This window comes from Kryptolebias marmoratus, linkage group LG20 (genome assembly GCF_001649575.2).
Source record: "Kryptolebias marmoratus isolate JLee-2015 linkage group LG20, ASM164957v2, whole genome shotgun sequence".
NCBI classification, from domain to species: Eukaryota; Metazoa; Chordata; class Actinopteri; order Cyprinodontiformes; family Rivulidae; genus Kryptolebias; species Kryptolebias marmoratus.
The window spans coordinates 20,047,357-20,073,702 of record NC_051449.1 but is presented as its reverse complement, the minus strand read 5'-3'; the positions used below and the strand labels follow the sequence as shown (position 1 = coordinate 20,073,702).

Below are 26,346 nucleotides of genomic sequence, written 5' to 3'. Positions count from 1 at the left end.
AAAAAAACAGCTGAAGAAGCAATTTGCAACTAATTAGGTTAGTTGGTAACAGATTAGCAAGATGACTGGGTATAAAAACAGACTTTTAGAGAGGCTGAATCTCTCTGAAGTCAAGATGGGCAGAGGTTCCACAAATCCTAGTTATGTGCATATTGATTTGAAAATGTTTGTTATGGTGTATATTGCACGGTGCAGACAGAATTACCCCCAAAAATGTCCAACAGTGGGATTTGGTGCAATGAGTGAAAAAAACCGTGCGCTCTTTGGATCTGGACTCAAACATATTCAAGTTTAAGACAAAGAAAAGTTGTCAATTTTGTTTTTGAGCGGTCTAAACGTTAGAAGAGTTGCAAACTAACTCTTCTAAATCCCACAAATTTTACACTTTACAGACCTTTTACTAGCTTAGATTATCCCAAATTACTACTAGGCTTCAGAGAAGAAAGTTGATGTTAAAATTTACAGCAGTAGCTTTATTGGTTCACTTCAGAATTTTTTTTTTTTTAGAAATGTTCCTGTTTTCTTCTGTGGCTGTTTAAATACTGCCTGCTGCATAAACTGATTGTGACTGAACATGAATGTGGGACTGATGCTTTGGAGATGCTGCCAGTCAGTAAGAACATGCAGCTGATTTTAAAGCTGATTCTGGGTGAAATCTGGCAACACGTCAATCTTTTTCTGTAACCAGCTGTAACAGTTAAAGGTAAGTGGTGTGGAAGCTGAACTCCCTGTGGTTTGTGTAAACATAAAAATCTTCTCGTCCCGCTGCTGACCTCTGTACAGCTGTGGGCTCTCAGTGGGACTCCTCACTCACTTCCCACTCTGCTTTTAGCTAGATGTGACTGTAACCAGAAACATAACTGCAAGAGAGAGAGGAAGAATTTGCAGAGGTCTTATTTAAAGTGATTAGTGTAAAATAACACTAAATAAAAGGAATTTTGAATGGAGCAAAATGTACCAGCAAGGCTCCAAAAACTACCAACAACAAGAGAAAGAACTCACTTTCCTGAGTTCCTGTGTCTCTATGGATAGCTGCACACTGACTTTTAAGATAAATGACTACTTACTACATTTAATGTCCTTTATAGTCTGGATGGTGAACATACATCAGGACTGCTGTCATCGCACCTACCTGTGTTCAACTTGAGAATCAGGAATCACCTGCCTGATCCCACATCACAGTTGTAGATTAAAGGCAACCAAGCGTTTGCTCTTAGGACGCCTTGGCTTTAAAATAATCTGCCCGAGGAACTAAAGTACGCTCGATCATCGTCTTCTTTTAAATCACTTTCGACATCTTATATAACCATTTTTTCCTTCTTTCTCTCAGCCTGGTTTTCTGTTATTGATTGAAACGGATACGTCATGTTCTGCAATGCTGTTTTTCAGCTTTCAACCGTTACATTTTAATACTCTATTCTTGCTGTTTTAAGATTATAATCGTCCACAATTTACGTTTATGTGTTATCTTCCATGTTTGTGTTTTTTATGCGGCTGTAGTAAAATAACATCCCAACATTTCCTCTTCACTTATCAGATATGTTATTATCGGCAGCATGATATCCAGTAACACCATTCTGGATTTATCAATCACATTCATAAAGTTGTTGTAAACACAGCTTGTGTGAAACATCCCTAACCTCACCTGCACCTAATAACAAACTAAGCATAGCAGTGACTCGATAATACCATTACACATTCTCATCCTGGACTATACAATCAACACCAGTTGCATACAGTGGGTCCACTGCTGCTGGTGCGATTATAGACTTATCTCTGTCCTTTTTTAATGTTGACAACAAAAAGGAGAAGCACAGGAAAGACAAAAATTCAAACTTTTTGACAGAGAAGAATGTTCTTAGAGAGGTGCTATAACAGATATCCATCATAAAAAGGAGATGGATCGATTTAAACCAAACAAAGCTTTTTTTTCTCCCTCAGAGTGGAGGCATCGTCCTATCATTTTGAGATTACCACTGCCATCATCTTCAGCTTTCCTTTAGATTTTGTTATACGTAAAGACTTTCAGCCAAAGAGTGAAAATCTGTTTCTGTCTTCATGGCTTCCTGTTTAAGACAAATTTAAGCCAAAAGGTTTCTTGTGTTTTCATCCTTCCCTAGGTGTAGTGCTAAAACCTTCACAGTGTGGAAAAAGCTTTACCATCGATGTGCTCTTTTCTCTTCTGATTTTGCTTTCTGCAAAGGATGTCGTAGAAGTTGACCGATTAGGGGTTTCAATGGTTGGTGCTGAAGCAGATCTTTATTTATGAAGCAGATTTGTTTGTGGACCGTAAATATAAGAGGTAGTTAAACCTTTTTTTTAAACAATGAATGCTTGTAATTTAGTGATTTAGCCCCAGGGCCCTTTGTGGTTCAGTACACATTCCCTTCTGTTCTAGATCGTTGGTAATGCAGTTCCTTTTTAAAATTAAATCTAACAATTGAAATATATAAGGCTCCAAAGATAAAACTTTTGATTTTGCCATATTGCATGGTTAATATGACATTATTCTTTTAAAGATTAGTATAATATTCTGGTTAATATTCTTTGTGTTCTGCCAGTTCAGTACTAAAGAAAAACAACCTTGTATTAGAAGGTAGGCCTGTTGGTAGAAGCACACTGACAAAAGAGTGTACGCTGTGTTCAGTTTACCTCTGCATTTGACATTTGGTTCCTGGATTGGTGTCACACCCAAATTAACCATGTTCCAGTTGCAAGTCAGAAAAACTTTAAGATTTGATCATTGTTTTGCTCAGTAACCAAGCTAACTGTATTAGCAATATGAGCAGATAACATTGTATTTGTGTTCATTTTATGCGTTCAGACACTAAAGCCACAGGTTTCCTAAAAGATGCAGTACAGTACTTCATGTGACTGATTAAATAAGATACAAACTGACAGAAGGAAAAATAAAAACATTTGTTACTGCAGCAATTGCATCTTTACATCCACGAGTCAGTCATGTTTGATTTTGAGCTTGAGGCTGGTCAGGAATCTCTGATATTTTAACACTGGGAGTTTTTTAGATTTGTTTCATTTTTCTGACTTGGAACTTGAAAAAAGTTACACAACTATCGTATCAACAATAACAAAACCTCTGCTGCTCATAGATATGCATGCCTTTTAACCAGCTTAGCATGCTCACAAATGGCAATACCAATTATTTAAAAATGACAAAATTTATCTTAGTTAATTTTCCTGTAGTTCAGTCAGTTTACCTGAAGATGTTTGTGTTTTTACAACTTTCAACGACCAAAACTTGCAATTTACCTTGATCTAAATAAAGGAGAAGGTAGTAACAAAGTGACAAAATATGATTTTGTGTTACAACAAATGTTTCTAATTATCTGCTTCAGTAGAAGTCCTTTCTTTGCCCTTTGGTCTCATGTCTGAGGTTTTTGTTTTTTCTGCTGGCTCTCCAGATGCCAAAGCCTGCCCCAGCGGAGAGTTCATGTGCGCCAACCGCAAATGCTTGGCCTCCGTCTACGTGTGCGACGGCGACAATGACTGTGGAGACGGCAGCGACGAGCTGAAGTGCACTTCCCCTCTGACCTGCGGGCCCAACCATCTCCGCTGCAACACCTCGGAGTGCGTGCCGCTCATGTGGAGCTGTGACGGAGACCCCGACTGCTCCGACAGCTCAGACGAGGGGCCGGAACGCTGCGGCGGCGATGGGGTCCTGTACCTGCCTAACCGCAGAGCCAACTGCACTGCCGGCGAGTTTCGCTGTGCCAATGGGGAGTGTATCCGTCTGACCTGGAAGTGTGACGGAGATCCGGACTGCAAGGACAAGTCTGATGAGTCTGACTGTCGTAAGTTTCTCTCTGAGTGAATTTTCTTTATGTGCCTTTCCCCGTCTCTCTAGATACAGTTTTTATTTTTAATGTAAAGACCTTATATATTGTCTGCTCTCCCATTCTTTGTTGAAACAAAATAATGCTGAGTAAAAAGCTTCCTGTTGACATAATCCATAACCAAGTAGCTTGACCTGAATTTGTCCAATTTTTAATGGGCATTCATGATTCACTGACTATTTCTAGTCAGCGTCAGCTCGATTCAAGATGGCTGCCATAGCAAAGCAATCTTGGCAAATGCAGAAATGGCTGTAACAGTCAGTTTTACAGATACTGAGCTAAAATTAGGTACGGTAGTAGCTGAGCACTGTCCCTAACATATAGTTTGATGGCAATATAATGTGTGACATCTTTGCTTAAAACCTTGGCATTAACTGTTGAAGTCAACCCTGTTTGTCTGTTAGAAAAATAGTTAATAAGCCGCTAGACGGTTTCTAATGACACTCTCGGAAAGTAAGGACTGTACATTTAGAACAGATTAATTTTTTGAGTCGGCCCATTTCAAGGAGGCTGCCACAACTATTCAACTTTAGCCTACAAAATAATTGCTTCATGTCAGTCAGTTTTACAGATACTGAGCTAAGGTTTGGTGTGGTAATAGCTGACAGCCATCGACAACACATACTCCAAGCAGTAACAGATCGTGCGAGACACTGCCACATTGCGTGAGATTGCACATAACGTTATTTTCAAGGTTCGACCAAAACGACTCCAACTGATCATAGTTTACTCCGGCATCCTGACATTTTGTCAAGGAATCGCGAAACATCAAACTGCAGAGGGAAATATTTTATGAAAGACATCATAAAGTCATAAAATCAGAATATTTGTTTTGACCACAGATATGATTGTTTTTTATGTGAAGAAAAGGATGATGTGTAAATTTGTAATAAAACCTGAAAGCCCTTGGCAGCAGAGATTTAATGTTTACCTAAATTAAAGAAATAAAAGAAATAAAGCCTGTAGACAGAGTATATATAGTATGAAACTAAAACAGAAGATTCAGAATAAAAAGGAATTTTCCACAAAAGTACATTTCTCTTTTTAGGTGTTTATTCATTTAATATATTTCTGCTCAGCTGGAAGTTATCCAGGGTATACCCCGCCTCTTGTACAATGACCGCTGGAGATAGGCACCAGCTCTTCCCTGACCTGGAAAGGATAAAGCGGGTAAAATAAAATGAATGGCTGGAAGTTGAAGTTGGAGATTTATTTATTTATTTTTGTAAAAATTGTTGGGTAAAGGATGTGTTTCTGTCGATAAACACACTGCAACGATGGGGCTTTACGATAAAACGGATTTTCGTATCAGCTGGTCATGGATGAGAGGACCCCGAAGCTCTTGGCTCACTAAAGTCAGAGTGTGAAGCCCAGATAGTCCCAGCATTCATTACCAAGATGTGCAGTGCACACGTCAAATACACCTGTCATGGTGTGGGGGCTTCATTCAAGCAGCATTTACAAGAAATGGATGTTTTTCTTTTTTTTTTGTTCTTTTCCAACAAATTGAATCTTTACATGAACTGGTTTATGGTCTACCTTCTCTGCCTCTGATATATCCACACATTTGTGACTACAAGAAGAATTTTTTGCCACAGAAATCAAATTATCTCCCAGGTCTTGAACAGAAAACAGATGTTATCAGTGGGATCCAGTAGTATTGCATGTATTTCTGTGTGTATAAATGTGTCAAGACAGCAGCAGCCCTGTCTCCATTATGCTCCCTCTGTCCTGTTGATCTTGTGATAACACTAAATCTCATCCACTCAGTCATATATATTGCTTTTTTTGTGGGGTTAGAGGGGAGTTATATGAGCATTCTGGGTGCTGTTGATGAAAAGCTTGTCTGTGCATAGGATGTTAATGAATTTTGGTGTGGCCCAGTGCAGCCTCCCTCCTTGGATTTCTGTATTGAAAATCATTCATCACACACCCTCGGGTTGTCGTTTTTATTCCTCAGCAATACCAAACACAGGATATGAATTAATACAGACAAAGTATTCAACTCTCAGTATTGCTTACTTTATGCAAGCGTTCAACAAAAAAAAAATTAGCAGCATTAGTTGTTGCTTGCAGCATAAATCTTTTCACCCAAGAAGCTAAATCTTCTCTTTCTCTGTGTTTCCTTTGTTCTCTGTGTACCTGTGCCTCGTACAGCTCTGCTGACGTGTCGGCCTGATGAGTTTCAGTGTGGCGACGGTTCATGCATCCACGGTACCAAACAGTGCAACAAGGTCCATGACTGTCCCGACCACAGCGACGAATCTGGCTGTGTCAACGGTGGGTATCGGGATACTTCCTCCTTCCTGCCGGTTAAAACATTCATATACTCTGTTTTCAGTTTCTAGCTTTGTGGCTTATTTATTTAAAACACTACGAAACTACAATCAATTGTGTTTGTAATATCTACTCAGCAAGCAACAAGGGCAATGTAAGTTTTTGGCTAAAGGACTTATCTCTGTGGGGAAATAAAGAAAAATTAAATGATCAAATTTTATTGTACAGGCTACAGTATGTTTTTTCTAATTATTTGTCTGCTGTTTGCTGTTTACATCTAATATTAGAAGAGGGAAGTGAAAACTGATGAATGAAAAATAGTACACGCCAAGGTCCTAACCTTTTAAAGGGATATTTCTTCCATTTTGAATTGGAATTCTCTGGAAAAGTTATGAACACATATATTAGTACTTCTTTGTAGCTAGCTTTAAGAACAACTTCAGTTTGAAGAAAAAGAGTTTAGGTTTACCAGGTCAAATGCACTTAAGACCAAAGTGGATTACTGTTGTTTAAAAATAGCACCAGTCTTAAAAATGTTATAGTAGTTTGTACAAATGCTGTTTCATAGACTTTCACACTTCTGTCAGTTTTGAAATACAGTTATTGATATGGACTTTTAATGGTTATTTGCAAGCACAACTAGCAACAGCTACTGCTGCTAATTGGTACCATAGTACCACGTAAATAACTGTGTAGTGTGTAAAGGTTTATAAATTTGTGTTCGCACAAACCACTATGAATCAGTGTGTTACTAAATGCACCAGGACACAGATTTTAAATTCATACGTTTAGGTTTTTATACGCTTCTTTGAAAACAGTTTAAAAGTGCAACCATCTTAAATGTAATGGATTAACTGATAATGGCATGTTAGCATTTTCAAAAGAACCAATTTGAGAAAAGGATTACTAAATCACAAATTTGTATATACTTGTAATGAGCTACAGAGTTGTGTAATTAATCATTAATTAAAAATTGAAATCTCTTGACAGCGTTGTTATTTTTGCACATGAGCATGTCACATTTCTTTGAATTTTTTTTTTTTTTCTGGATTTAAATACACCTCCAGTCGTGTCAGAAAAACATTTCTTTTTCAGCAAATACATATAAATTAAACCTATAAAATAAAAAAGAACAGCTGATAGATAGATAGATAGATAGATAGATAGATAGATAGATAGATAGATAGATAGATAGATAGATAGATAGATAGATAGATAGATAGATAGATAGATAGATAGATAGATAGATAGATAGATAGATAGATAGATAGATAGATAGATAGATAGATAGATAGATAGATAATCATAGGTCATTGCTACCATTACTGCTTATTTTTGTTTGCAGTTAAATAAAGATATTATATATCAACCAAATGTCAATTTGTATTTAAATGAATTAAGCCCCAGTAGTGTAAAAACCAACCAACATCCAATATTTTTCAGACATTTTATATGAGTTGATCTGCATGTATAAGAGGAAATTGTTTTTTTTGTGTGTTCATATTTGCTTTCATGTTAGTTGTCAATAATTTTCTTGACATATATTGTTATTCTGTTTTGTTTAGTAGTGTTGCTTTATTTAAATATTGGATTTGTTTTTCCCAGTTAAAGCAATGATCTGACTTTTCCTGACGTCTGTGATGAAGACGCTGTTCTTCCCTCTGCCTTTTTGTTGCAGCCACTAAATGTGAAGGACCCCTGAAGTTTCAGTGTAAGAATGGAGAGTGCATTGACAGCTCCAAGGTGTGTGACTCTGTCAAGGACTGTAAGGACCGCTCTGATGAGCCCAAAAGAGAGTGTGGTAAGGTGGATTTCTTTGAAATACGAACTGATGACTACAGTCTTTTGTCAGGTCTTAAGACAAAACTTTGCACCGTAAAGAAAATGTGTTTTTGTGATTGAAAGCTCAGCTGCTCAATCACTTAGTCACCTGTTATTGTTTATCTCAGTTTAATGTAACTAAAATAAAACATAAAAGTACCCATAAAAGTACACATTACTGAGGGTGTTGTGGTACATATAACTCACAGTTTGGTGCAAACCTTTGTTTTAGGAGTCAAAGTTTGGCACATCAGAAAAAAGAAACAAATGCAACATAGTATTTTTTGTTTTGTCTGTTTGTTTGTTTTTTAAACAGACCATAAGCATCCAACATAAAGGAACACAGGAAAAACACCTTTTGTTAGAGGGGTGGTTCTAAAGTAGCAGGTCAAATACATCACAGCTGTCCTCTGGTAATTAATAAATAAAAAGTCATACTGTATCATCTTTTTTATTTTTCTGTTGTTGAAAAAATGGTACAAAGTTAAATTGGTCTAAGCTTGATGCAAAGCAAAAGGCAATCAAGAACTGAATAATATGTATGGATGTGAAAATACAAAATATAATATAATAAAACGTTGAACACATGCACATCAAATTTCTTGGCAGAATGTTATAGTGCTGTTCACACACGTGTGCCATTTATTAAACACCTAGTGATGTGTTTAACAGCACTCTTTAGACACCAGAGAGCTGTCAAAGCATGAGAATTATGATTCTTTTGGCTTTCCGTACTCCCACTTCTCACTGGTACTTGTGTGCTCTCCACTCCTGCCATCTGTGATCACCAAGAAAGCAAAGCTTTTTTTATACAGCTGATTTAAAACAAACAAGCAGGTCTTCAAAAGCTTACATTTCATTTGAACTAGCTATTCTGTTTCTGCTTGGGTTTAAAGCTCTTTAGACGCACTCTCCCTCTATTCCTTTTTTGATGTGGCAGCAAAAAAAAAGGAAAACAAATTAAATGCTCCTCCTAGATAAGAGTAGCAATTGCCTGTCTTCTGGTTGCACACACTGGATTTGGACATCTGTACCATGATGGTTTAATACAAATGCATGTACCATTACTCTTCTACACATTAATATACACTCACTGGCCACTTTATTAGGTACACCTGTCCAACTGCTCATTAACGCAAATGTCGAATCAGTCAATCACATGGCAGCATGATGCTATCATGTCAATATGGACCAGACTCTCTGAGGAATGTTTCCAGTACCTTGTTTAATCTATGCCACGAAGGATTAAGGCAGTTCTGAAGGCAAAAGGCGGTCCAACCTGGTACTAGCAAGGTGTACCTAATAAAGTGGCCGGTGAGTGTATGTGTACTTTGAATGAGTCTGATTGGTGTGCTGGAGATGTGCGCTCTAATTTGCTTCCAGATTGTTTGAATATGCCAAAACCTTTTTTGTCTGTTTCTATAAAGACAACACACTCATAAAAACCATAAAACCACAAATTCCCCCAGAGCCTAACAAAACCCAATATATCCAATGCCTTTGTGCACTAATATATAAGGAGAAACACTGTTCTTTATTCCAGTCTATCAGACTCTGATGGGTAATGTAATTAGATTGGCTTTGCAAATAGTCATGAACAAGCTCCAACAGCCTCATGAAGCTGGCATGTTTACTTCTAATCAGATTTATAAAAAGCAGTGGACGTCTGAAAATATCTGAAATTCCCACGGCATGAAAAGTTTCTGACTTTACAGCATAAGAAGCAGACAGAGAGTCTCCTAAAATGACATTTCCTTTAGGCAAATAAAATTCGAGTGGGAAAAGTGTCAGCTGGTTGAGTGGACTGACCTCAGCCAGCAAAGGAAATTACAGGACTGGGAACGATATTCCAGAGTGTAATTCTCCTCACTTTCTCCCTCGTCTTCCTCCGTCTGTTCCTCCTCCTCTCTTTCACCTCCAACCCTGTTCTCAGCTCATTAAAAGCATGTCCACACACACACACCTTGCTCATCTCTCTGCTCACTCAGCCGCTTCCTTGCAAGATGTTCCAAACCTAAAACACACACAGACACGTTAGTGTGTGATTCATCGCCACACCAAAACGCACTTAAACGCCAATGCTCTGAGTGACTTCATTTGCCGAGCCGGCCTTTTACCCATGAAAATAAAGACTATGCATTTCTCCCAGCGCTCAGACAAATGTTTTCCGCTCTCATAAGAAATAATGACACATTACCACAGCGCTGACCCATTACTCAACACACCATTTGTTTCTGTCACTGAGAGGAAAAGCTGTAAATAGGCTGCACATATCCAAAAACCACATTGGCAGGAAGGCGAGACGGGTTTAGGTGGAGCAAAACGGATACATGTGGTATAAGTAAGGGAAACAGTCTGCAAATCTGCTACCCCCTTGGAACTGGAAGAGTTGTTCAAGGTTCATACGAGGCCTCTCCTTAAGGTTCAGATTTACCTGCCCCCATCGTTCGCTGAAGCCCCCTTCATACTAGATGACAACTCCACTATGCTTTCACTACCTATTAGAAAGCAGCTGGGTTGCAGAAATTGTAGAGAAACCCCCCTTTGTATAAAGGCAATCATGATGCTGTTACACTCTTAGGACTCACCAATCAGATGTTTTCCTGCTATTTTCTGCATACCAGAGGCACTCTCCTGCACCCATTCTGCTGTATACATCAGTAAAATGTTCCCACAACAATAAGACCTCCACCACGCCCACTACTGCACAATGCCCTGGGGCCTACCTTGGCATATCTCTTGTGGATCATGTTAGGAGGCAGCTAAAACAGCACATCATGCTAACATGACGCTGCCGCCATGGATATCACGTCTGTGCTAGGTTGTTTCATCATCTTGTCACAAGGTTTCTGGGCATCCACCATCAGTTTCAACTTTGCTGTGGAGGAGGAAACACCATTTAGTACCATGAGAAGGTGAAAGCAGAGGGCTTTTCAGTGCCCAGCCTAAACTGCACCCTCTGTTTAATTCCTTGTCCAGCTAGAAATGAGGTTCTAGCCTAGGCATGAGGCCAATGTAGTCAGTCCTGCTTCATTTTTTCTTTTATAACCAAGCTGTGCCGGTGCACACAGGTAACACATCATGGGTAAGCTGCCAGCAAGCTCCCCCACACTCTGCTCCATGATTCAGATATACTGCCACCATGATGATAAACCACCGCAGTGTTACTCCAGAAGTTTTGTGCATGCTCAAAAACCTAAACAACCTTTTCCACTGTACTATCAATATGTGCCTAAAGCCCTCACGAAAACCTTGCAAAGACCATCCACATTCTGGCTGATGCTTTTAATGCTGTAGCAGGATCTTCAGTCAGTGTGAAGAAGGCCTAACAGACAGCAGTGACTGAGATGTACAGCTTGGTCTTTAATTCTGTCTATTTTGAGCTGATGAAAAGAGCCTCGTCAGTGCCCCTTTGAGTTGCAGACTTCTGTCTTTCATCCAGCTGAATTTTAGATTTCAATCGCATTTGAAATTTCATGATAAGAGAGATTTAAAGTCTGCTGGCAGGGCACAACGCATCCAAGAAGATTCAGCACAGGATTTAGGTCCAATTATTCTGTGGAGAATTGTTTTCCTTCTTTAGTTAAGATCAGAAACACATATAGCTGAACCTCCTCAATGCTATCTATTTGAAGGAGGTGTCGTCTTTGCTCCCTGCAGCATACTGCATGTTGCTCATTGTGTTTATGGCTTTCAGCAGTTTGTGCAAGTCAGAGGGGCCAGCACCTCTCTGTCAGCTCTACAAAATATTTTACCTACTTTAAGCGTGTGGTTTTGATTTTCCAGCCTGCAGCTTATGAGTTTTGTTTTATTCTAAACTGATATCAAAAGATCAAAAATACTCCACACACACACACACTGCCTGTTTAGAGCCAAACACAGGGAAAAAAAAAAGTGGAGTTCATCTCTCATCTTCAAGAGATATCCAAGGCTTTTTCAAACCAAAGAGAGAAAAGACTGGAAAACAAAAGCAAAGCTAACAGGGTTTTTCACTGTTGGATGTATAATTTTCATAAAATCCACATTTACTGAAGGCTTCCACTGCCAGATAGGATCCTCATACCTCATTAACTTCTGTGATGATAGTAGATCAGTGCAGCTTGCACACTTTTTATGCTGCTCCTAAGAGACGTAAAACAAAACAATCTTTCATGTGTTTTTTTTTCTGTAAAAGAAAAAAAGCTAGAAATTGCCTGAATATTATTTAGTGTAACAACATGAACACTGCTGCTCTGGCTCACATTAATACCTACAATCATAAATAATTACAGAATAATTGGACGTTAAAGATACAACTCAGACAGTAAAGGTAAAAGTATTCCTTCTGTTTGTTGTTGAAATGTTCGACGGATGTCAGATTTTTGGGAGCACTTTGCTTTTGGCTGGGTTGCTCACTCACACAGACACACACATGCATAATCTCAGCTTTCAGTCGATGATACAAAGCTTATTTGTTATTGACACACATGTATCACTAGATTGGGTTGTCTGTTTCGGACAGAAAAATGTGCCGCCTTGAATTTAGCTGTGAGGATTCTTTTGCAGCTTAAGCTACTTTGTCTTTATCACTCCTCTCCAGTTGTTCATTGTTCACCGGGAAGCTTTGGTCTGGGTGTGTAAAAAGCAAAGCCTGCAGACCTGTTTTGCTTTGTATGCTTTCCTTCTGCTATTCATTTACCATTTTTAAACCAAGCATGAACAAAAAAAAATGTGGTTAAGACTAAAACTTACAGTTTCAGGCACTTTGAACCTCACTTGCTGTAAAATTGCTTTATGCTGCAGAATCACACTTGAAAAACTGTGTTCTTTATTGTACACCCGTCATGTGCCAACTGCTTTGATTTACTTTAAAAGTAAATGTGTTGTAGTGCTTTTTTAAAATTTTTTATACCCTATATTTAAGTTCCAGTCACTTTTAGGATCACTCTGCAGGATTCAAGCAGAATACTCGTTTAATTTAGCTTTCCCCCTCTCTCATGTGACAGATTCTTATGGGGCATCTCAGATTCTCAGTTCACATTGTTAATGCCCTTTACACGCACATTTCATTTCCCAGCAGATGGGACTGATTTTCAATTAACTGGCTTACAGTGTGTGCATCTGCTTGACTTCTTTTTCTTTTTTTAAGAACATCAGATAAGGATTTTTTTAACCGTCCTGAAGCCCTCAAAAGACAGAGAGATAGAGAGAGGTAGAAAACTCCTTGTAACTTTAGGTCAGTTTGACCTGAAGGCCACGGGAGGGTTAAAAAGGGAAATACCCAGGTACCATAGCTGCAATAAAAGTGTCCAAATTACACAAGAAGGTAAATGCAGAGCAGAAAAAGTCAATTACCAAGGATTTTTACCTACAAGTTGATCAGTGTACCTTCCTCTTCTAAACTGCCTTTATTTTGACCACTTTCTTCTCATGTTTGTCTCTCAGGTTTAAATGAGTGTATGATCAATAACGGCGGATGCTCCCATGTCTGCATGGACCGACCGATTGGTTTTGAGTGCCAGTGCCCGACCGGCTACCAGCTGCTGGACAAGAAGACCTGTGGGGGTGAATAATCACAGTTTAAACAGAAAGATGCGTAGAGTAGAATGCTCACTGCTGACCATACGGGTGTAAACGTGAGCGTGGAGCTCTCCACTCTGGTCGTCACTCCTGCAGGAAAACGAATGTACTCACACTGCTCTCACACGTGCACATCACATGCCCTTCACACCCTTTCCCACTGTTTTAACACAAACACTTCCCCATCACACCCACGAGAAAAGCTGAAAGGAAGGAGTGTAACTAAGGTTGACAAGGACACACCCTGCCTCCCTATCAAGTCCTTTTATCCTCTGAACTGCTGACATGACTGTGTACTTCTCAAACATGAATAATTTGAGCATTTTCACCCAAAATATGAGTCATATTGCTTAAAAGTGTTAGTACACTTAAGCCCTATTTCCTGCCTTACTGTTCCGTGTCTGCCTTGCATTCATGGCTGTAAGAAAATAACATCGTAACATCCCTTTTTATGTATTTGATACTACATATGTAGCGTGATCTCTAGCAATGCCAGGTTATTGGTCATGGTGGCAAATCTCATGGCATAAATGTTGCAACTTTGAAACATCACATATACCTCACATATTCTTTAATAACAAAGGCCAAGTAGCAGTGACTCAGCAGTATTGTTACACAATCTAATGCTACTCTATGCAAATGCTCAGCCTGCACTGCCATGGTATGAAATATGGCTGCAATCAAGTGAGGCAATATGGTCCAACCAGCTGAAACTCCCTCGCTTCACACGTGCATTGTTTACTCCAGTATGAGCCATGTACGGGCGCAATACAGACACAAAAAGGACAGAACAAATCATTTTAAATGTTTGTTTTTTTCCCCCCACTTTGACATAATAGATGTTACGTTATTATTCAGAGTGACATCAACTATGTCGTATTTTCAAACTTATTACTTCTAATGTCAGATTTCAAATCGAAATCTATTTAAATGCCTTTTAAGAACAGCCATCATTTACTGCCTTCAAATCAGGACACAAAATGTACACTAAATTCATGTTTAGGGTTAGCTCAACTATGTACACAAGGAAGGACTTGAGATTTTTCTGCACAGGTTTGAAGATAGTTATAGGTATATCCACTATATGCCATTATGGAAAAATGGGACAGTCAATGTAGCATTTTTAGTCTTTTTCAATGAATAGAATGTAAAAGGTTTGATATTTGTACTGGACAGAACTCATTGAATGTTTTGCCTTACCTTTTAGGAGCTATTATAGCCGAAGACTAAAAATACAATGTTGAATGTGCCAAAATGACAAATGTTGGATATACAAACATACAAGGCAAAATAACAAACAGCATGACGGTAGCTTTAGGATTTTCGTTTCCGCTGTCATTTGTCATAAAGGTTGATCTTCATTTTCTGTCACTCTTTGATTTTTGACATTCTTCTGATTGATAACATCTCCCTGCTTTCCATTCTGCAGACATTGATGAATGTGAGAACCCTGATGCCTGTAGCCAGATCTGCATCAACTACAAAGGGGACTTTAAGTGTGAATGCTATGAAGGATATGAGATGGACCTTGTTACCAAGACCTGCAAGGCAGAAGGTGAGTTACAGAGATACTGTACATGGAAAAGAGAGGACTGAAATTATAAATGATGAGCTGCAAAAATCTGGAGAGTGATTTCAAGATATTCAGGGACACTAAATTCTTTATTAAAGTGTGATGTCAAATGTTTAGTTTCTTTTTTTTGCAGGTAAAAACCTCCATACTGTAGGTCACAAAAGTATTGGCCAGGAGGGATGCACAAAAAGTTCAGAAGTTAGATCAGGGGTGTCAAACTCCATTCCTCGGGGGCCGCTCTGCTGCATGTTTTAGACGTGTTCTTGCTTTAAAACACCTAGTATAAATGGATGACTTGTTGCCATGGTCCTTGAGAACTTGATGATTTGGTGAGGAGGTGATTAAACCATCTGAATCAGGTGTGTTGGAGCAGAAAAACCTAAAACTCCAGGACAGCGGCTCTCGAGGCCTGGAGTTTGACTCCCCTGGGTTAGATGGACCAAGATCATGGATACATATCTGAAAAGACTTGCTGCAAAAGGGTCCATTTACCTTTATTGATCTGGGGTATTTTGTTTGAGTTCATTACTTATAATCAAACTAACAAAATAGAGAAAATGCCAAAAGTGGTGAATATTTTTCCAAACGTCTGTAGTTGCTGTTAAACCAGTTCTGGATGTATGCGCCTTCTTTGATTGTTTAAAAGCTGTGCTTTACTGCTGATAACAAATCATTGTGAGTTATTGTTTTAGCTCATTAGGGAAACCAATCACTCTCTTGTTTATGCATCAGTGCCAAACCCTCCACTTCTCATAATCATAAACATCTTTCTGCAATTATGCCCTTATCATCATTTTGCAGCTGTTTGCATACTTAATGGATTTGCTAAAATACAAAAAGACAAACATCATCAAGGCAGCCACTCTGTTTCAACTGACTTCCATCACTTTAGATTTAGGTTTATGAGTGACACCCTGACATGTTGAGATGTGCTGAATATGAACTGGTAAGGGTTATTTGGCAGATCATGATGGAGGCTAAATGTGTCCGTTTATTCAATGAGGCTTCCTGTTTGACCTGTTGATAAATATTGTCTAACAAGTGGGAAACCAAATAAACTGCCGAAAGGTCAGTGTTTTTTTGTGTTTTTTTGGAGGGGGGCGGTGGACTAGAAATCTATATCAGCCATTCTACATATTGTTTTTTAAATAAACTGTATGTTTGCACTTTATTTCCCCCCAATTTTGACTGATTTCATCAACTGTCATTTCCTGCTATTTAATTTTCCCATATTAAACTGAGACAATATCAAAGTGCAGCTGTCATTTTCGTGTGTCTCCATTTCTACACTGTGTGTTTCTGTCTGCTGTTCGCATGAATACACTGTGTGTTTGCCAACAGTTAATCGCGGCCAAGCAACAGTTGTGTCTGGCTGCGTGTCAGAAGCAGAATGGCATTGAATGCAGCGGTTCACTCACACAGTGTTGATGAAATAAAAACACCTCTGCACTCGCAGCACAAGACACCGGCATGACAGCAATTTCCCCTTTAGAGAGTTTAGATATGTTGTCAGTGTAATGATCAGTTTCTGAGAACACCAAGTCCCACAAAACACAGTCATTTTTCAGACTCTGGGCTGGGAGAGAAGTGAAAGGGCAGAAAGGGACGATATGCAGGAGAACAGTGCTACAGGGAGGTTGTGACACAAACTGTGAAAAATGTAATTGAGGAAAGTAATACATTATAGGGGAAAATGTCATATCTGCCAATACTAACCTGTTACAGTACTCTATGACAGAGAGACTGGCTCAGACGGAGGCGGGCTCTGGTCATTTAGATGAAACACCAATATAGTCTGTTACACCTAACTTTTCTTTGTCCAAATTAAGTAGAAGGATGAAAAGACTAGACATTATAATTGCTTTTGAGATATTTTTTATATGTAACTAATTAAAGCCCACGTCAGGTGTAAAAAAAAAAAAAAATCTGTCAAGGAAACAAGTGCATACTTGGATGTTGGTACTCAGCACTAATAGGATGCTAATAGCAGGGCAACATTTCCAATCTGCACCTGAGATAAAGCCGTCCATTAATTTTTTTCCTGCCTATCTGTGATTAGGCCACAGAGGTAAAGGGTCCAAAGGGGAAACCCAGAAATCCCTCGCCTTAGAGACACTTTGCAGCTTCTCCTGGGGGATCTCAAGGTGTTCCCAGGCCAGAGTGGATAATCCCTCCTTTTAGGGCAGCTCTATGCCGAGCTTCCCCCCCAGATGACAGAGGTCCTCACTTTACCTCTAAGGCTTAGCCCGGCCACCCTACAAAGGAAGCACATTTCAGCTGCTTGTAACTGGGATCTTGAGCATTTTGTCATGATCCATATCTCCTTACCTTAGGTGAGGGTTGGAACATAGATAGACCAGTAAAAGAAAAGGTTTACCTTGAGGCTCAGCTCCTTCTTCAACACAACATACCAAAGCAATGTCCTTATTATTGTGCCTGATTTATCTGGGCTCACGCTGAGATTAACAAAAGACTTTGTTTTGTAATGAATTGTCAACTTTTTCAGCACCACCATTTTATAAAATGTCTCAATAACTATAATAAACTAACTGCCAAAGGAACACAAATCATTTGACTCATGAGTAAACACTGGACTAAACAGAGTCACCGTACTGTGTGCTTGGTGTTTATTAGCACATATTAGGATGCAGGCACGCTTATGTTAGTGTCTAGCTTGAAGCTCGAGCTCTGAGCCGTCTTGCCTGAATGTAGAAATTATGTCAGAGCAAGTCATGGTCATGGTTTGTCTCCTGATAAAATCAACTGGAAATCAGATTAGTAAGCATAAAATATATATTATCATATAAGTAGTGCTTGTAAAAAATACTTGGTATTCTACTGCATCTTGTTTAAATTTTGTGTCAGAGGAGAAGGCAGTAACTGACATCTTATTGTTTTCTATTCATAAAGGCAGTGCAGGAAATTACAACAATTTAACTCGTTTTTTTATTTGCCTCCAGTGAGAATACCTCGCCTTTTATTGCCTTCATTTTTATTCTTCTCTTTAGTTCCATTGCCTCAGTAAAAGTTGACAGATTGCTGTTTAAAGAGGTGCAGGCTGATTCAAAGGTACCTTTGATCTATATTTCCAGGAGAAGATGTCAAGGAGCTCTTAACTTAATGATGCATAAACACACTCATCAATATTGAACTATTTAGCCATTTCAGTAAAGGATTATTGTTGCTGCACTGTCAGGGGAGGATTGTCAGCAGTGTGCAAGCCTTGCAATTTATCTTTGTATAAATGGTGATGTTTAAAATATTGATTTAAGTGATGCGAAGGTGAACCTCATTAAGCTGCAGTGATTTTTTTTTTTACTCGTTGCGGAGGCCGCAGTGATTTTACTGCAAAAGAATGTCTAAATCAGTCCCTGACATCGAACATTAGGATTGAAGAAATAGTTCAGACATTTTGAAATGGGGTTCTGTGTAAAATTAGGAACACATAATATCTTACCTGTTGTACATAGTTCTTTGAATGCACAAAAAATGTTATCGACCTTTGCACCACCATCAGTTTCAGAGTACACAGGAATTTAGGAGAGATTCTGTGATTGACTGCTGCTGCCTCTGTGCACAAAGAGTGGTGGCAGCAGCTAGCTGTCGCACTTCCGATACAGCCTGGGACACTTCCTGCAGGAATTTGATATTTTGTGCCAAAACCATGTAATGTGAAATTGATGGTAATGTAGTTTAAAAAAAAAAAATTGTTTACATGAATTGCTATGAAAGTCTTAAAATTCCAGTTATTTTAGGACGGCAGAAACCACTTTATATGTTGGACCCTACCGAAGACCTAATACTGGCTTGTCCAACTTGTCCCACTTCTAAAGTGGACTTTGCCGTCTTATAACAACTTCAGTCTTCAAAATTTCACAATGTTTCACACAAAAGATAATTTTCAAATCTTTTACACCACCATCATTTTTACAACAAATGGTTATCTCTGTGAAAATATGAAATTCCTGCTGGAATTGACCCCAGGCTGCACTGGAAATGCTACAGCTTGCTGCTGCCACTACTTGCACAACCGTACAACTAAGTTACTAAAAATAAATATAAGTTTGGACACTGGAGCTGGAGCTGACCACATTCAAACTAGCCGTTAGCTCATCTGTCCTGTCAGAATTAAACTGTTTCTCCAAACTGAGGCCATTCAAAAAGCTATCAATCTAACCATCTCATAACTGTTCATATCCATTTCACAGAACCTTACTTCAAAATAGCTAGAATATCCTTTTAGCAAGTGCCACTTTATTTAAACAGTCAGAATAACATTTTGCTTTCAGGCCATTATTTTTGAGCGTGATAATAAATTGATCCCAGTAGAGGAAGGTTCAGATATTTTAGGACACTTAATATTCTGCCTGTTCTGATTCAAAATAATGGTACTTGTGTTTGCAGATTATTCATGGATGAGAGCGATATTCTAATGAGGGATACTGTTGAATCTTTCCCTCTGCTCTCTACTTAACTCCTCCTAACAATGTATTCAAACTGCAGGAGCTGCTTTTACAGAAACGTTTGGCTTCAGAATACAATAATCCTCTTTCTGTCTATGATTGTGTGCTTGTATCTGCACTAGCTGCCATCAAAAGTAATACAAATTTTACATTATTTCTTATTCAGGAAAAAGCCCCTATTTGCTGTTCACTAATCGACATGAGATCCGCCGCATCGACTTGGTGAAGAGGGAGTACAGTCAGGTTGTGTCTACGCAGAAGAACGCTGTGGCTCTGGATTTGGATGTGGCCAACAACCGCGTTTTCTGGTGCGACCGATTTCACCGCAAAATCTACAGGTAAGCAGCGAGGAACAGAGGTTCAGGACAGATTATCAGTTTTCACAGAGCAGAAGGTTGATCTCTATTTGATAAAAATGTTCATAAAGTAGTTTAAAAAAATTCAAATTTTACATTAATATTTATTTGGTCGTTTCTACAACTTCTGCTTTTGTTATGACACTGGTATATGTCTTGGTACGTCAAGATCTAAATCTTTCAGTCCATGTAATTGTGTGAAATCACCAGCAGGACATTTTAATCTGTCAGTCAAAAACACCTGAATGTTCTTAGATACAAACACACAAGGGTCAACCTGGTAATCATTGACAGGAAGTGGTAACATCCATTTAAAGTTTCAGTCACAAGCCAAATGTTGTTTTTTTATACAGATAACTAATTATCATCACGCTGTTTCAGGACACTAAACCTCTAAAATGCACACCCCGGCATTCGGTCAGGCAGAGGTCAGGACTTCAGGACATTACCGCACATTATTGTGTGTTTGGGCTTAATTGTATTGTTGAGCCAATTTAGGGCAAGAAACTGAAAGAAAACAATACTTTGGTTTACAGAAGAGTCCTTGGTTGATTCAATGAGCAGAGCTGCAAACTACCAAAACTCATACTTTTATAAAGAGGTGCTCACACAGACTGCAGATTAGTTGTTCGGTGTTTTTAATAAGCAACATCTGGTTTCTTCTTACCTTTTAAATGTTGTGAAAGCATTAAAAGTAGCGTTTTTACTTGGCAGCTGTTTAATTTTTGTTCTCTAGTGTGATTTCTTTTTTACTTGATTGTACCTAGAATCTTCAGATTTCGTTTTTCTGGAAATCTTTGAAAGCAACTCCCTCATTCCTTTTGTTATGTCAACTGCATTGTATTCCCAGAATGCACTGTAATTGGAGCACTGTGTTCTCGTTATTAAATAGATGTTAAACTAAAGAAAAATCTCTGGGGATTCAGAATTTCCTTGTTAAGGAGAACAGCGGTCTCGCCCTCACCTAACACCTCTTTAGAGAGCCAAATCATTAGCTATTAGGGCCACCCCCGAGTGAAGCCTTTTTCGTTCTGATATCCACCTTCAGAAAGACCCTAACCCCTGGATGAACCGGCTCAGTTTAGGGCCCAAGGCTATTGCTCCCCTAACAGCACCGTTCTCTTGACTCTACAGCACAACAGCAGACGGAGGGTTACCTGTAATATGTATATATATCAGATAACATTATAGGAAATCTGTAAATAATTCACATTCTTCTCCCCCACCTTCTTTCTCTGCAGTGCCTTCATCCACGAGGCCAGTGACCCCTCCCAGCAGGTCCCTCTGGTGGATTCGTCCCTTCAGACTCCCGTGGGCTTGGCTCTGGACTGGCTCCAACACAACCTGTACTGGACCGACTCCGGAGACAAATCCATCTCTGTGGCCTCCGTGGACGGCACCAAGAGACGCATCCTAATCAACACCGACCTGAGCGAGCCCCGTGCCATAGCTCTGGACCCTCACCACGGGTGAGGAGGCAGAGATGCATGTTCTGAGTTTGTTTTTATTTTTTGTTTTAGTTTGGGTTTTTTTATCTGACACCACCATTTTCTACATCATACATAGATTCCAATTATTAAAGCTCTTAATCAATGCAATTACTGCCCAAAATTCTAACATCCATCAACTTTCATCTCTAAAAACCAACAGTAATCTGTGACATACTTTTGTTACAGTCCAAGATGACAACGTTCAGACATTTTGAACTATGTAAGACGTGTCTAATGAACTGAGATTTAAAAAAAATGTTAAAGATGCTGCCTGTGGCTCATTAGGGTCACCATGGTAACAGCACAGCTGTATCTGTCATTTCCTGACAACACTCTCAATAGGTTCAACAGGTTGACCAAAATGCAGAGTAGAAAGTAAGTCTCAGACAAACAGTCAGTGTGTGAAAACTACATGTATTAAAAACAATTTCTGAGCTGTAAGTGGCAGGCGCATGGTCACACATGTCAGTTTTATGTTTTCATTGTTTTATGGAGGAAATATGACAAGTTAAAAATACCCTTCACTTCCAGCTTTGAAAAGAAAACTCTGAGCTCAGAAACAATGGAAGTCAGTGACAGTTCGGCTTTACATGCTCTGTGAGGATATGAGAGAAAACCTCAAGTCCTGTAGCTGTTTTACACTGGGTAAAAGAAGAGAAATATCCTTCCTTTGGATGTATAAACTGTATAAGAAGGATATAAAAAAGAAGAGTTCAGGCAGGTCAGTATTTAGTATGTGTGCCATCACACTGTAAGCTGATCTTTCAATGGTAAAATCACAAGAAATCATAAAACCTAAACTGCAATTGTGTTAAAACATAAGAAATCAAAATGCCAGCTCAATCTTGTAAAGTCTAATTTTGCCGTAACTCATTTAAACTTTAAATCTTGTTTCTACTATGAATTATTCCTGAATTATAGAGCTCCAAAGAGGACTGGGTTTTCTCACTTGGTTTGCCAAAACCCCATTGTTGTGTTTGTGCAAATCATTTGCATATTTTATTTGCAAATTTTGCCTACATTGTACATTGCACTGCTTCCAAAAGTCACAGCACGATGTTCCTCTTTGAGTGTATTTTTTGCATGGATTTTTTCCAAAACTCTGGAAGGTAGCAAATCAAAAATTGAGACTGAAACAGAAGAATAATGGTACTTCAGTGCTTATGTCCTACTTAAATGTATAAGTTCAAAAGAATGCTAAGTTGTACATCATGAATTTTCCATAACAATTTACATTATCAGCATAAAATGATGTGAAACAGAGTTTATAAACACTACATTCTAATTCCTTTACTTTTTTTCCTGTACTAAAATATTAAAGATGATGCTGATGCTGACCTCAGATATAAACTTGTTAAGTGAATTCAGCCCTATAATCCAATTAATGTTATAAGCGTCTTCTGGGAGCATAGCCAATAATGAGCAGACTGTAGAGATCGCTTGTTGTTGTACATGAAAATTCAAGTAACAAGCCTGTGACCTATTTAGCATCCTATGACTCAGTTTTTTAGAATTTCTGTCCTGGATGATCATTTCTAAACGGAGAAGCTCTTTGAAATTGTTCCAGCCTGTGCTCTGATGATCAAAGCATGAATCACTACAGAGATAAAGTGAACCTAACCGACAAGAAGCCTTAACTGAGACACACAAACGCAGCGTCAAACAGACTCAACCTGAGCAGCACCACAGGAATGCAGCACATGTAGAATACTTGGATAAATACAAGGATCTGACAGAAAGTGAGTGAAAACCAGGAAGGGAAGATTACTAATGAATGACAGGTGTGTGTAACCAGGCAGACATGGGCGCTTTGGAAAAGATATGGTCATGGAAACCCAAAAGTCCCAAACCTGCCAGGCTGAACTGATTATAGAAATACAGTTGACTAAAACATATATAATAAACTGAAAGGACTCTGGCAGAAATGGGTTATACAGAAACCTAACTGATACATCAATTGAAAACGTACTGAAAAGAAGGAGCTTCAGAAAAGGGGAACCAAAAAATAAAAGCCACAAAACCGTTACAATTACAGCGATGGGTTGGTCATCCAGAGCGATACATTCAGTCATCCATTCTGTGACTCTTTTTGCCTTTTCACTGTCCTGTCAAAACTTGTCTTTTCTCTTTAGTTTCTTCCAATGTGTGGTTTGGCTGTGTTGACTTTAATGGTGAGATGGGTGAACTTGGTCCACTCAGCCAAGCGTTTCAATTCTAAATGTGTCATTAAATTGGTGGTATTCAATGTAGTTTTATTGCTACCACCATGAGAATTATCCAAACTGCAAATGTTGCAAGTAGCTACTGTACTGCTCTCATATTTTATTAGAAAATACTTCCTTACTGCAGACATGTTGGGATGTTTCAGCACATTTTGCTACAATCATGTTATAGCAGATAAACTGACCAATCTACTTGAATGTATAACTCAAAAATTTAAAAATGTCAGCAAACCTATCTGGCTAAGAAACACACACTCTGGCCTTATCATCCTTGGTCAGGCCTTCTTTGAGTGAGGGTGTCCAAACACCAGATGAGCCCAAGGTCCACTACTGAGGAAGTGTCCTAAATCTTTTAATCTTTTTAACAGTAAACCTAACAGCAAATGAAAACATTTAGGATAATGTCAATCAAATGTCTTTGCTATTTTCACCTCTTTTGCCAGCAGGTCCTTTATAGACTTTACAGGAGATACTTACTGTAGGCATCCACTGGCACATTGGTTAATAATTGTTCACTTCAGTTTCCAACGGGGGGGTTCTCAAAATACTCTCCATGGCTGTTTTGTATTCAGTATTTTCAATGTGAAGCTCATAATTTGTAGGAACCACTCATCTTTTGGGCTACCTGTAAATTTCAGCTTTACATCCCAGTTCAGCTGATGATGGCAATTAATTTCATGTTGAACTTGTAAATTGTTGATACTAAAGTATCATTTAAGGAATTCTGAATTCTACTAGTGGTACTTGTACCACACATTGAGGTATGTAGGTTACATATTGTGTAGGTAATATTTGACAGCCATGTTTATTTTCCTTATTTGGCTGTTCCAGATGTTACTGTTGTAATAATACTTCAAAATGTTGTAAACGAGACAAAAAACAGTATTATAAGAGTATTATCATGAGGTTACATGTTTTACAGAAGCTTAAGTCTTTAATTGTGATTATTACAGTTATTATGAAGCTCTTTCTTGTCCTTCTTCCAGTTTTATGTATTGGTCCGACTGGGGCACCCGAGCCAAGATAGAGAAGGCTGGAATGAACGGAGTGGATCGTCAGGTCCTGGTGGCTGATGATATTGAATGGCCCAACGGCATCACACTTGGTGAGAGGACCTTTTTTTTTTTTTAAATCTATATGCTATATAATAAAAATCCATATTTGTCAGTTGTGACTAAAACAAAAGTAATACAAAACGTGATTACTGCTTTAAAGAGTTTTGGAATTTACACACCATATCTTGCAGTTGTATAAAGGGAAGAAACTTGACTTTTTTAAGAGTAATCAATATCAGCTAAAGGGATTTGTTGGTCAGGTGCAACAGTGCTTAACTCAAAGTCAATCGATTTCTGATGAGCTTTAAGAAAAGCATTTGTGTGTGTGCACTTTTCAGATGTAGCCAACAGGCGTCTCTACTGGGTGGATTCCAAACTGCACCTCGTAGCCAGCGTGGACCTGAATGGAGCTCACCGCAGGACACACCTGTCGTCTGCAGAGAGGTTGGGACACCCCTACGCTCTGGCCGTTTTTGAGGTTTGTTTTTTGATGCTTCACAGTTGAACCCTAATCCTTCACGCTGCAACACTTGGCATCGTATTTTAAATCTTAGGTAGTTATCCTCAAAATCAGCCAGCCTCCCACATCTTATCATATCTACATCTTTTAAAAGCCTCGCAGGGGCCTGCTGAGAAAATGCGAGTCTGGATGTAATCAGTGTTGAATTCAATTTACTGCCTGCTCAGTTGGTGGGTGTCCTTATGTATCTTCTGTTTGTTTTCTCTTGTGAGATTCGCTGGCTTAGAATACCAAGCAGCTGTACAAAGCAGATAGAACTTTTAAAGCTGCATGCACACGTCTGCTTCTGGTCACCAGCCAATTGTCTTGTTTGTGTTACATCAGTGTCTTCAGAGAGCCTAAATGCAATCAAATTTTCTTCTCCTTGTTTGTTAGCTTGCTGCTGCTTGCCACATAATGCATCTGCAGCACGTTGAGAACCACTGGAGAGGCCCACACTTCAACATGGCCCCTCTCAAAGTACTACTCTTAGTTGAGATTGGGACTGCCTTCCTAGAAAAGTAAATACATAAACAAAATAGAAAAATAAAAACCCAATATGAACTTTTTTATCAAACAAATGTTATAGTTATTGCTAATAGTAATGTAACTTAAAGGCCTAGAAATCCTTGAAGGAAAGCATATTACTCACTGCCTTTCATGCCACTTTTAGACTAAGATCATTTTATGTTGAGAAATGATGAGGTTGTAGCTGTTTTGGTCAAACATTGAAATTAATACTTTGCGTGATTCAATGCAATATCACAAGGTGTAATCCTCAGAGGATGTGTTGACTCTCAGCTACTACCAAATCAAATTTTACCTCAATGTCTGTTAAATTGACTATGTTTCAGCCATTTTTGTGTTAGCTAATGTTGATTAGTTTTCACAGCTACCTTGAATTGGGTTGACTCCTAAAGTTAATTAGCTGTAGGTGTATGATGTGTGAGAAGACAAACAAAGCTGTTTACAGAAAAACAGGGTTGACTTCAACATCCATCCATCCATCCATCCATTCTCTTGCGCTTATCCGGCGTCGGGTCGCGGGGGTAGCAGCCTAAGCAGGGAGACCCAGACTTCCCTCTCCCCAGCCACTTGGGCCAGCTCCTCCGGGGGAATCCCAAGGCGTTCCCAGGCCAGCCGAGAAACATAGTCCCTCCAGCGTGTCCTGGGTCTT

General features: G+C 38.9%; 1 protein-coding gene across 3 annotated transcripts in view; it reads left to right on the top strand.

Moving 5' to 3' along the window:
• The window catches only part of LOC108238316 (low-density lipoprotein receptor-related protein 8), a 129,697-nt gene that overhangs the window by 86,419 nt on the left and 16,932 nt on the right, over window positions 1-26,346 (top strand). For all 3 annotated transcript variants that reach the window (XM_017420317.3, XM_017420318.3, XM_017420316.3), the window contains exons 5-13: window positions 3,423-3,812; window positions 6,012-6,134; window positions 7,810-7,932; window positions 13,377-13,496; window positions 14,941-15,066; window positions 19,714-19,885; window positions 21,145-21,372; window positions 24,602-24,720; window positions 25,009-25,148. In XM_017420317.3, coding sequence (XP_017275806.1) covers window positions 3,423-3,812; window positions 6,012-6,134; window positions 7,810-7,932; window positions 13,377-13,496; window positions 14,941-15,066; window positions 19,714-19,885; window positions 21,145-21,372; window positions 24,602-24,720; window positions 25,009-25,148 — 1,541 coding nt within the window. The remainder of the gene's footprint in view (window positions 1-3,422; window positions 3,813-6,011; window positions 6,135-7,809; window positions 7,933-13,376; window positions 13,497-14,940; window positions 15,067-19,713; window positions 19,886-21,144; window positions 21,373-24,601; window positions 24,721-25,008; window positions 25,149-26,346) is intronic.